This window comes from Thalassophryne amazonica, chromosome 10 (assembly GCF_902500255.1).
Source record: "Thalassophryne amazonica chromosome 10, fThaAma1.1, whole genome shotgun sequence".
Taxonomy (NCBI): Eukaryota; Metazoa; Chordata; class Actinopteri; order Batrachoidiformes; family Batrachoididae; genus Thalassophryne; species Thalassophryne amazonica.
The window spans coordinates 66,758,455-66,771,731 of record NC_047112.1 but is presented as its reverse complement, the minus strand read 5'-3'; the positions used below and the strand labels follow the sequence as shown (position 1 = coordinate 66,771,731).

Here is a 13,277-nt window from a genome sequence, read left to right as displayed (position 1 = left end):
TTTTCAGCTTTGATCAGACTGACCGATCAGGGGGTTTGATGAGCGCACCGACATGCAGCGTGTGTGTGTTTATTTTAAAGAGTCACAGCTCTGATTAGACACACACACACACATAGAGAGAGAGAGAAAGAGAGAGAGAGAGCTTTTATGAAACAACAACACTGTGAACAGTCCTCATATAATTAATCCAGTATGATAAAGTGAAGCAATGATCTTGCAGTATTTATAGCTCCAGAAGAACAACAGGGAGATGTGAAATGGTGTACAGTACCGCGTTGAAGCGTGGGCGGGTTCACAATAGCTGACAGTAGCACGGCGCTGCGTGTACTCGCGTGAAGGCTCCATGCTGTGCTGTACGCCGAAGAAAATTAAACATGTTTAATTTCTTCCAACCTACGAGCGTAGCCCTCAACATACTGCTGCGTATTGAGAAAAAACTCCACGTGAAGTGGACAGAGAGCTGCTCATTACAGCATAGACAATACGCTGTAATGAGCAGCTCTACGAATACGCCACTGTGACAGGGGCTTTAGCCCCTAAGCTATATGATGTGAATGCTTCCTTCCAACAAGAGAGGTGGGCAACAGGGATCACCCGTATATTGCTATCCCTTGCTGGGGGCTGGTTTCAGGTTTGTGGACAAAAGAGGCAAGCTCTATGCTCCTGCTTTGATTATCATGGTCTTGATGAGATAAATGGTAAATGGACTGCATTTATATAGCACTTTTTCATCTGCATCAGACGCTCAAAGCGCTTTACAAATAATACCTCACATTCACCCCGATGTGAGGGTGCTGCCATACAAGGCACTCATTACCAGTGGTGGGCACAGATAACCACAAAATTAACTTTGATAACAGATAATAAGATAACTGAAAAGTTATCTTTGATAAAGATAAACCGATAAACCACCCAAAAATGTATCGGACGTTACAGATAATCGATAAATTCCGGTGTTGTCTCTGGTACATTTGCAATTATTAAGAAGCTGAAATTAATTTTTAACACAATCTTTTAACAAAGACCCAAAGAATGAGCCAGAATGTTTGACTATGCTGCCCCCTGTAGAACACAGCATAGACTAATCCTGAGAGCACCCACAAAATCAGCTTTCTACTACTAATCATTATCATTTTTCTTTCAACATTCTGCCCCTGCTGGAAGCACTTGTTTATTACATCACTCCCAACACAGAGGCATCCAGAGAGCAGCCATAAGGCCAGCTCTCTATCAATTACAACACTCAACAACACTGAAAAATAAAGTCATACTAACGTATGGTTTTATGAAAATACTGATAGAATAACTCCATTAATGTCAATTCTGTCATTTGTACAAAGTTAAAATATAACATATATCTTTTAATGTTGAATAAGGCACTAATTCTGAGGTTTTGTAACAAACACAGACCACAAAGCATTCTGGGTAAACGTGCCTCTGCTAAACACTGATTGGTTCAGTCATTCATTATGTAAACCAACACGTTAATGTGACGTGTGTCGTGTGTTGGTTTAAAGATAAATGTGGGTTTGTAAAATATTCCATTTTATTTGTAAAAACAGGCATTTTTACGGAGCCCTGGAAGTGTCATCGCAAAATGTTTTGCGTGTGGAGAGAATGTGCGCATGTTTTATTAATGCCGTGCACACGTTTGATGATGTGTGCATGTTTTAAAACTTTTATGATGTTGTAAAACATGCACTTTCACAGACATAAGTCACAAAGCACTTCACAGGTTAAAATGCAATGATAAATAATGAAAACAGATAAAACAAAGGACAAGGTTAACAATTGGTCAGTTCTGAAAAGCCTTATCTTGACACATAAATGTTGGCTTTACACTGTGCGTGTTTTGGCCATTTTTCAGATGATTTTTCATTCGTGTGAGAATTTTTTGGACCGAGTTTCAGGTTAATCGCGCGTCCTGCATCGTGTAGTGGAGTAACAAGCTTTAACATCTCACGACCACCTGCTGCTGCTGAAGAGCTTCATGCATCCAACCGCAGAGCTGTCTTGTAATGTTTTGTTGTTGTTTTGTTTTTAAACTTAATTTGTAGAAAAAAAAAGCCAAAAAGTTGATTTGACCACCATCTGATATAACCGGGTTAAAATAAATAGAACACTGCCATCTACTGGTCCCAGATGCTTAGTACTTCTTGGGGCGAATACTGCCATGAACACTACTGGCCAGTAGATGGCAGTAGCGGCCTTGAAAACTTGCCAAACAAAATTCCAGATAATCCGTCTGCTACATTTAACTTTTAAGATGCGTGGAATTTAACAAACACAAATACACTAACGTCTATAAACCCAGAGAATATATTCACGAGAGTTTTATGCACTAGAGTTTAATGCTGTTATCCGTGGAGCCTGAACAGAGTGTCTGAAATGCATTTGTCCTGTCGTGAATGTCTGAGATTACCCTATGCCACCTATAATGCATTGCTGCCTGGCACAGCATGTGCTCACAAAACCTTAAAAATTAGCACATTACTTTAAAACGAAAACATATATCTGATATTTTCACTTTATAAAGCTTCAGACATGACAGTAATTTTAAATAACTTGTCCAAAATGAGTAGGTTAAAATTTGAACCATAAGTTAAAAATGTATGCCTCTGGATGACTTGGTGATATTGCGATTATATCAGTATGGTATTAAAGGAAATTTTTTTTTTTTTTGGTCTCCAGTTCTCCTTTGCTTACAGAGGCTACAATGACGTATCTATTAGGAAACTTTCAACAGGTAGGTCTCAACTGCTTTAATAATTTCAAAATTGTTTTTCACTGTTCAGCTTAGTTTGCTACGTTATCGGTCTAAAAGTTATCGAACGGCAATTCATCGGAAGATAATTAGTCCGATGATGGTTTTTAAATTTATCTAAAAAGATAATCCGATAATGAAAACATTATCTTCGATAATTATCTGTTATCGAATTATCGGAAGTGTGCCCACCACTGCTCATTACACACCAGGAGCAATGAAAAATACACATGATCACAATGAAAAATAAGTGCTCTCTTCACCTCCTCTCCTCTGCTTTCCAACTTCTACAACTTGCTATGATTTGTACTCAGCTTTACTTTAGAAATGTTTACCACATTGCTATGATAAGGGAGAATGAGTGAAAGACCAATTCAAAGATCGCTAGTGGACATTATGAGAACCTTGTGATGCCTTTTGGAGTAATTAATGCTTCAGTAGTATTCCACTGTCTGATAAATTACATTCTCAGGGATATATTAAATGTTTTTGTGTTTGCATATCTGGAGAATATTTTATGTTTTTCTGGGAACTTCAACGACCATATGGGACATGTATATTGGGTGTTATAATGGTTACTGGACATTCCAGTTTTTCATGAAGATAGAGAAATGTGAATTTCACAGGTCCTCAATTTTTTTTTTTTTTTTTTGGTGGGCGGCTTCTGTATCCTGCCAGGAAGCATAAGGTTGGATCCAGACAAGGTTACTGCAGTATTTCATTGCAACGGTTCTTGGGGTTCACCCATTTTTACAGGTGATTCATTCACAAATACAGTAATATTACCACTTCCCCACATGCAATGATGTCCTCTAGTTCTGGGTTCCATTAGAACAAGCAGGCTGAGTCCCACTTTGCAGACATGAAGCACCATTTGTCCTCTTCTCCCATTCTTTCCATGCCTAGCCTAATGTGAGTGGGGGTAGTTCTTTCTCACCACTCCTCTGGAGATGACAAGGTGCACACCTGTGCTTTCTTCTCTAGGAAGCTATCACCAGAGGCACTTAACTATGACACTCGCATCTGAGAGCTGATAGACATTAAATTAGCTCTCAGAGAGTAAAGACAGTGGTTGTGAGGGCCAAAGCCCTTCCAGATGTGGATTGTTCACACAAACCTTGAATACATCAGAACAGCCAAGCACTTAAAACTCCAGACAGTCCCAGTGGGTTTGTTCTTTATGTTTCAGTTGTACCTTGTTTTGTTGCCATAGCTCTAACAATATTATATTAGATACTCTCTTCCATCAGTTTTCAACCCCCCCCAAGAAGTCCACACCCTGTTCCCCATCTGTGTAGGGGGATCTGTCTCCTGGAAAATCAGTCAGCAGGTTTGATGGACATCCCTCATGGCTGCCTGCCTCACCTATTTGTCCTTGAGGGGCATTGGGTCCATTGGGGGCACTCTTCCAAATTGGCTTGTCATGTGGAGATGAGTCGCATGGACAGTTTTATTAATTTGGCTCAGCCTCTCCACTCTGTGCCCTCAAAAAGCCCTCACTTCAGTGTCAGCAATGTTCTCCCACCTTCTGTTTCACACAATAACTTCAAATGTCGTAGTATTTGCTTGCTTTTGGTCTCATATTTTCCATCAACTTACCTCAGTGCTTGTTGAGGGAGTTGTTCCGAGGCACCTCCAACATACAGTAAGTGTCATGTCAGCAAAAAGCAGTCTTTTCAGCGCCCCTTGTCACTGAATCCTCATCCACCCACAGAGAATGAGCTGTTTTCTGGAACTCCACCAATCACAGATTGGCATTTGTCAAAATTAAGATGAGCAGTCTTTGGTGTAATGAGATATTTCAACTTCAACAGCTAATTTTTGAAGTTTTGAATCTTTGAGTCCAATTTTAGCTCTCAAGAAATTGACCCTTCTAGAGGTGCCAGAGGATTTTGGATGTTAGAGTTTGTGATTTTTCTGTCTACATATGGATGAAATTTTGAAAAATCTGTGGCAGTCCTCCACCGCCTGAACCTGGAAATACATCTTTGCTATTTTATTATTTTACTTTTTTGGTGGCACAGTCAGCAAACCTTTGACATTTGATAGTTACTTTTGAACTTTTTGTTTGGAAATTGTTTTTCTCTTGATATCTTTTTTGGCATTAATTGTCTTGAGGCCGTAAACCACTATAAATTAGATAAATAATTCCTCCTTTTTTGTGGTGCAATCAGACTGTAAAAATGTGAGATTTAATGTTGACCTGTATCGATTCAGCAGCTTTCTTGTTTTATTCAACATTATTTTTCCATTTTCCATTTAAAAACGTCATGATATCACAGTGTAATGAATGAACAGGTGAACACAGCAATCAAATGTTATTTGCAGTGGTTCCCGGATCTCTTTCACCCACAAAGGGTTCATGAAGTTCAGGGGAACAACGATTTGTTTCCCTTTTTATTCCCTATTTATCAGGTGTGGCACAAATGGTATGGACACAACTGCAAACTCACACAACTGATAAAGTTCAAAAGAGGTTTAATGGGTACAACAGGCAGGTGGTCGGTACATGTGTGAGCCAGCAGCGTGGCAGAGGTAGCAGACAGACGAGAGGCTGAGGCGTAGTCAATAAACAGGCACAGGTCAAAATGCACAGTGTTTGGGCTATCAGAGGCAAGACAAACTCGAGGTCAAAAACAGGCAAGGTCAAAATACCAACAAGCGAGACTTCCGAGGCAGCGAGGAACAAGATAGCAGCATAATGCTGAGCTCCTGAGCTGATTTGAGAGCAACCCCCCCCCCCCCCAAAAAAAACATGGAAAGATTGAAAATGTGAAACTAAACTGACAAGAAATCAGCGGGGGACGAGGACAAAGAAGTATAAGGAAGAAAAACATGTCCAAAGACCAAGAAGAATGCGATTTTGAAGACAGGGCGGCAGACCAGGATAACGGCGACTGCGGAAAAACCAGCTCGCTGTTGGAGGGACTCGCCGCAATTACGACAGAGATACGAGACCTCAAAAGGCAGCTGAAGGAGGATCTCTCAAAATTCAAGGATGACTTTAAGGAGGAGAAGAGACAAGAGTTTGTTGTATTTAAGGACGAAATGAAGTGAAAAGTAGCCCAAAATGCCACCGATATCCAACAACAGCGGAAGGACACAGCTGAAGCACAGGTGAGGATGGCGGAGCTAGAAGAATGGAGCACGGAGGCAAGAGAAGCAATCCTCGCCCTACTAAAGCAACAAACAAAACTACAAGACAAGCTGACTGAAGTGGAAGGACATGGAAGACGCTGTAACTTGAGAATCTACAACGTGACCGAAAAGGACAATGAATCTGTCCTGGAGCTGGTGGAGGATCTCCTCTGCTGGGAGCTCAGAATACCAGAGGGTACCAATCTACACGTCCAGCGACCACATAGAAGTCTCGGAAGAAAGCCTCCGCCGGGAGCACCTATTGTATTGTTGTCAACTTTCTGAAATATGAAACCAAAGAGAAAATTCTGACCAAAGCCTGGAAAGAAAAAATCCAAGTCGAGGGGAGACGGATTTTTTTTTATCATGATTATCCCACCAAGGTAATGATGAAACGCAAATCATATTCCAAGATCAAAAAAGCTCTCAAAGACAAAAAGATACGCTTTCAGACACCTCTGAGCAGGATACGGATCCACTGGTTAGACGGGCCCAAGATCTACAACAGCGCTGAAGATGCAGAGCAAGACATGAGGAAAAGAGGGTTGGAGATCGGCGGATGGCACAACGGCTCAGGCGGTGGCGGCCCCTCATTGGAGGAGCAGATCCGGGGATTGTGGTGCCGTGCCGGAGGGAGGCAGGCGATAAACAGAGGAGCTGTCGCACCCGAAGATGTGAATCAAAATGCAGCTAACTGAGCGAAAGGAAAGGCTGCAGGAGTTTAAAAGATGAAGAGACTATGGACAATCAGGTCAATGGACAAAAGGTGACAAGGAGGTAAAGAGAAAGTGAGCCCCCCTCAAAAAAGGAAGGGGGGAGGGGGGAAGGAAGAGAAAAGAAAAAGAGGGTTTTTTTTTTATTTAATAAGCTAAAGAATAAAAAGGGTTGGGGGATTAATTTTGATCACCACAATGCCAAAGAACGTAGCTCCCATGTTCCACCTCGCCCTTACCATACAGTGAGAATTTTTTTCTCCCCTTCTCCCTATCTCCCCACTAAATTTAATGTAACATCCATCCATCCATCCATCCTTTTCCGCTTTATCCGGAGTTGGGTCATGGGGGCAGCAGCTCAAGCAAAGCCGCCCAGATCCTCCGATCCACACACACCTCCCCCAGCTCCTCCGGGGGAACCCCAAGGCGTTCCCAAGCCAGCCGAGAGATGTAGTCCCTCAGCTACTTAAAGCAGAGAACCTTGTTTGTACCTCCATTTACTTAACACTTATATAGCTTAAAATGGAATCGACAGGAGGAGCTATTAAACCAGCAACTGTTGGACTATCTAGTTGAATGAGAAAGCCTAATTCAGGTGTACCCCAGACCACTAGGGGGGCCTTTTGTCCAGAAAAGGTTATCCCTCACTCCCAGCAACAGGGAGAATGGGCCTGCAGAGAGCAGGACCACATTGGCTGGGAAGTTCAGTTTGTTTTTGTGTGTATTTGTTGTGTTTATAGGAAGATACTGGTGGGAAGCACTGCAGCCGGGGGGGCTACTAACCATTTTACAGGACGTTAACAATGCAACATAATGACATTATGGTGGTGTCACTGAATGTTAATGTACGCGTATAAACAAAATCAAAAAAGAGATAAAGCCTTAGCAAAGTTTAGAAGAGGGAAGACACGGGTTATTTTCCTGCAAGAGACTCATCTTTCACAAGAGGAACATGCAAAGTTCAAAAAGCTAGGTTATAGGAACTCATTTTCTAGTTCCTTTAGGAAAAACCATAACAGGTTATAAATAGAATTTATCAGAGGGCATTCTCAAGTGTAAAAAAATAAAGTGACTCCCATAAAATTTAGGGGGCATTTTTTAAGCAACCCTCAGAGTTGACTAACTCACAGTCAGAAATGTAAAATGCAGATGTAGGTCCATATCAAAACTAAAAAGTATGCCTTGTCTGGATTGGAGTTATAGATCTAAAAAAAAAAAAAAAAAAAAATGCTTGGCTCCTTTGCTAATGTTGTCACCGTGGGGTTTCCACAAAGGCAAGCTAGTTAGACTTTTAAACTAGCTTCAAAACAGCCAGGGTCTACCAGGACCAAGCATATACTTTACTTACTTGTTTAAACATATTTCAGTTCAAATTTCAAAGCGTTCTGTTAGATTTGCGTCTTGTTCATCTTTGTTTCATGCAGCTTCCCGCGCATTTAAAGATGTCAGCTAACATTGCCGAAGATCTGTGACGGAAACGGCCAATCACACACTCCACGCATCGACAACATACATTTCAGTATGCGTGAGATTCTGCGGGAGCATGGAACGTGGTTAGGGATGGGCATTGATAAAATTTTATCGATATCGATACCATTATCGATTCCGCTTATCGATCTGATTCCTTATCGATACCTATTGTGAATTTTCTGTATAATAAAAGTAGGCTTTAAAGGTTTTCTATGTCAACAACATTTTTTGAGTCTTAAAGTAAATAAATATGAAACTGGTCACTGGATCCTTAAACTCTGGACCTAAATAAACTCTACATGGTGGCTCCTTGATCTCTGAATATAAATAGAAATAAACAAAATCTGTAGTTTTTGTCAAAAGCATTTCCTTTCTGTCATGGTTCGTGGTGGCTTGACCCTGGAAGTTGTAGGAGGCAAATGCAGACTCACAGACACAGGTGTTGGAGTAAGAAAAAATAACTTTATCTGGTAAGCTGGCAATAGGTTCAGTACACAGGAAATCAGTCAACGTAGTGGAGGTACAGGCAGGTAGCAAGCTGAGGCGGAGTCCAAAAAACAAGCACAGTTCCAAATACACGGCGACAGGAGTTCACAGGGCAGAGGCAAAGTCAAAAACGAGCAGAGTTCAGGGATAAAACAAGGCGGAAGTCGGTAACATAGGCAAGGTCAGAAATATTACGAGGCAAAACAGGACAAAGGCGTGAGGCTGGAAAGTGCAACATGCAACAATCTGGCGAGCGACTGTGAGACTGTGAGGGCTTAAATACTAGTGGAAGAATCAGAGTGTGAAATGAGGAACAGGTGTGCAGAGAGTGCTGGAAGGAGGCGTGACCAGGGAAGACAAAGGTAAGTGCAAGAGAATGCAGTAAGGCAAAAGCAACGTGAACTGGGGCAAGATAATTAAATGACAGAAAAACCAACGGTGCAAAATGCAACGTGCTTGACTAACCATAATAAACACGAACAAAACAGAGGGGGTGAAACTAAAACTAAGGTGGCGAGTCGAGGAGTGAAAAACCAGTGATAACTAAAACGAGAGGACGTGACACAGGAAGTGAATACACTAAACATGACAAAACAAACTACTGACAGAATAGGAAATAAATGATGAACAAATCAAAACCAGGAACTAGGTAATGCAATGAATGACTAAACCATAAATAAATGATACACAGAATAAAACCGGTAACAGAAGCATTACACAAAGTAACGAAACGAACAGAACCAAACCAAGACTTACATGACCATATATAATAATATGAAAAGTAAAACTATAAAACCCTCAGTGGAAGCCTAGACTAAATAAGGGGAAAACCCAGACATGAACCCCAGGCTGGGGCAGATCCTGACACTTTCAGACATTACTGGCATGAATGTCTTTCCATACCTCTGAGCTGAACTCTTGCAGCTGGCTGTGTTTCACATCAGCATCAGTTTAATTCATAAAGAATGCAGGATGTTTTAGTCGATTGTAGTTTATTTTCTGTATTACAGCGTTTGGAAAGAGGTGTCATTTTATTTAAAGGGGCATTTCGTTTTGAAGTTATTAATTCAGACCGGACTCTGTCTCTGCAGAGAGCCGTGCAGCATTTGAAGCTGTGCCAATAGAACGGAGGACGATTCTCGTTTCTTGACTGCCACAAGACAAGATCCCACTTAATGACTTTAATCTGCACAAAAGTGACTCACAGTCACTCACGATTGACATATTTTAATGGCTTTGAGAGGAGTTAAAAAGCGGACTTGCCACTTCTGAAGAGTTATTATTACTATTATTGCTGTTGTTGTTGTTGCTATTATTATTAATATATAAATAAAAATAAATGAAAAAATATTACAATTTTTAATACATTTGACTCTTTTACGACAACAAGCACTGAGCCATTAATTATTATACAGAACACAATTGCACACAAATGTGCTGAAATGCCAACAGCTAATGCTAACTTTAACATCGAAAACACCATAGACATGCTAACGCGTTAACATCGGTCCTGTTTTTAAGTTATAAAATACATCTATCAGCTGTTTCAGAAGACCATAACAGGTTGGTTTAACATAAAAGGGTATATATTACTCACAGAGATATGCTCTTTAGGGTTTTAGCGGGGAAAAATTAAGATAAAGCCCAACGACCCAGCGGATCGAACCATTGCTTCATGCTTCAAAGTGCATTCGCTCTGCAGAAGCGGTTAATTACAGACCTACTGCAGGGTCTGCAATCAACGTAGAGAAATGATCATTTTCCTGACAAAGACTCTCCAAAACAACGGCCGCTCTGAAGGACCGATAAGGGAATTGTTAAGCAAAAAGACTATTGATATCGGTGGATCGAATCATTTCTGATGCGATCAAGATGCGAAATGTGGTCCGTGGTGCGAGGCCAAAACAAACAAAGAAGAAGAAGACCAAAACAAACATGGCGGACTCACTGAAGTTTGATGACATGGAGATATGAAGAAATTTGACTTTGCCACCGCAAAATATGGTAAAATAAATAGAATTTTGTGTAGTGGTCTGAGCGGGCCATTATTTGATAAATTGTACTGGCCCGTCGTGGCCCGAAAGTGGGCCAAATCTGCGCCAGGTCAGCAGGCATATGGCTATGTCAAGCCCTGTAGACTGGTCTGTCTGCAGTCCAGACCTGCGCCCATTGAAAATGTGTGGTGCAGTATGAAGCGCAAAATACAACGGAAACCTCGGACTGTTGAACAACTGAAGTCGTACATCAAGCAATAATGGGAAAGAATTCCACCTACAAAGCTTCAACAATTAAGGCGTTTTTCTACTACACAAAAGTAGCACTACTCGGCATTACTCAGCTCGACTCTACTCGTTTTTGGGGGTTTTTTTTTGCTTTTCCATTAGGGTTAGTACCTGGTACCGGGTGCTTTTTTTGGTACCTGCTCAGGAGTGGTTCCAAGCGAGCCGAGCCGATACTAAAATGTGACGTCAACAGGCTGCCGGCCACTGATTGGTCAGAGAATGTCGAATTCTCCAAGACGAGAATCAAACCCACCATTTTTAAATAGTCACAGCGGTGTTACAGCATCCGACTGATCCTTGAGGAAGTAACGGTGGTGGAAGCTGCATTTAATCAGGCATATCTTGGCATGGGTGCACGCGATGCGTGACCGGGGTGTGTGACCTGCGCCCCCACCCCAGATGTCAGACACATGGAACTTTTGTATAGTCTGTGTTAATTTTTTTTTTTTTTTATTTGTTCTTTTTTGTTCCAGTAAACAATTCAGTGGAGAAATCTTCATTTAAAAATGACAAATTTGCAGCTAAAATTTGGCCCTCTGTGAAAACTGTTTGTACATCCGGGACATTGATGTGACGTGAGGGAGAAGACGGAGCACTCGCGCCTTCAGTCCGATCCCGCATTGAAATTGATTTTATCTGTTAGTAATGTTACTGTTATACACATCCTGGTTTCAACATCCAAAAGTAAGCCGCAGTGAATGCGAGATACAACTCTGCATGCTCAGATCAGCGGCGACATCGACAGCGGGTGACATTCTTCCCCGACGCCTTGCTCTCACTGCCTCCGATGCGCTTACTCAGTCTGCATGCTCGGTAAACGCCGCAGTGAGCCACTCACACTACTTTAAATTATCAAAAAGAACAGATGAATTGTTTATAAAAAAAAAGGTCTTTGAGAGCATTTCTAATTGTGCTGACACCCAGACCAGAGTCTTACTATACAAATAATGAATGTTTATTTGCCTCGTTGAATGGAACATTTCAGCTTTCACCTCATGAAATATTCATACCATTGAAAGAGTGTAAAAACATTCATTATTGGTTTTATATAATGGCTAAAATGGATCCTTGTCATTTGATATTTTATTCATTTATAGACAACAGAAAAGGGACTTACATTTTAGTGTGTCACTGCTGCTTAATAGTCCAACGCAAACCTTAAATAGGAGTCCACAATTGTTCTCAGTCAAATTGGAAAACAGTCATCTGTGACGCCGTGCACCGACTTCGTGTACTTCCAAAAATAAGAAAAAAAGAGTGGAAAAAGGACTGTATACTTGGTGCAGCGAAAAAAACAAAACAAAAAACATCAGAAATTAGTCCACCTTTTCATCCTAACACCTTTTCATGCCTCCAGACGGTTAACAGCGTAGTGGATTTGTTTTTTGTGTGTGATTTAGAAGAATTAGTACCGTAGGAGCTACAAAGGAGCTCGTAGCTCCTTCAAACCATCATCCGTCAGCAACACAAACTCTGCATGTTTAGCTAAATGCCGCACCCCCACTAGTATGGCAAGCCAACAGTGCCACAAATACAGCACTTTGCGTGCTAAATGGAAACAAATTGCACTCTAAATGCAATGCAACACAAATGGGATGAATAATCCATGTCACGTGACGTACAACCCACCAATCAAATGACAAGGATCCACTCAGCCTTTATATCAAATGTTCTAAACCACCGGGTTTTTAACATGGTTGCTCAATGTCAGCACATTATTTATATGAGCAAGGCAGGTGAACCTGAGTTTAATTCCACAACAGACCAGAAAGATCATTTCAAAATGTTTAGTCAAGTTTATTTATATAGCATGTTTATAACAAGCAAAGCTTCCCAATGTGCTTCACAGTTACAGAATAAAAAATATAAAAAAATATATATATATTGGTTTAACCCTAACCCAACCAGTGATGGTCGCTTTAAGTAAAGAATCTGTTTTGTTTGTGCAGGTGTTCGCTCAGCCTGCCAGCGTGGTGATCACCAAGATGGACGTGAATAACCTGGCCATGGTGATGGCGCCAAACTGCCTACGCTGCCAGTCCGATGACCCCAGGGTTATCTTTGAAAACACACGCAAGGAGATGTCTTTCATCCGGGTGCTGATCCAGCGGTTGGACACAAGCTTCATGGATGGAATTCTATAGCCCCGCCCAAAACATAAACACAATCCATTTCGACATGACCTTTATCCTTTGCTTGCTCCATCCATCCAGTCCAAAGCACCTGAGCTGCCGAGCCGGGCCCAACATGTTTGTGGAACTAACACAACCTGCCTCATTTTTAGTTCGTCAACCACACAGCTGGTTTCCAAACAGCTCAGTCCACTATGTGAACATGACAAAAACCGGACTCTCAAGGTTTTCACATAATGTGTGCCTTCATGAAGAAGTGAGCAGGAACCTTGACATCCATCAGGGAACTGGG

The 13,277-nt window shown here is 41.3% G+C and overlaps 1 protein-coding gene across 1 annotated transcript in view; it reads left to right on the top strand.

The window, feature by feature from the left end:
- arhgap39 (Rho GTPase activating protein 39) overlaps positions 1 to 13,091 on the top strand; it is a 178,249-nt gene extending 165,158 nt beyond the window's left edge. The window contains 1 exon segment of the mRNA XM_034180178.1: positions 12,803 to 13,091. Within this exon segment, the coding sequence (XP_034036069.1) occupies positions 12,803 to 12,997 (195 nt within the window). The 3' untranslated portion in view covers positions 12,998 to 13,091.
- The last annotated feature ends 186 nt before the right edge of the window (positions 13,092 to 13,277 follow it).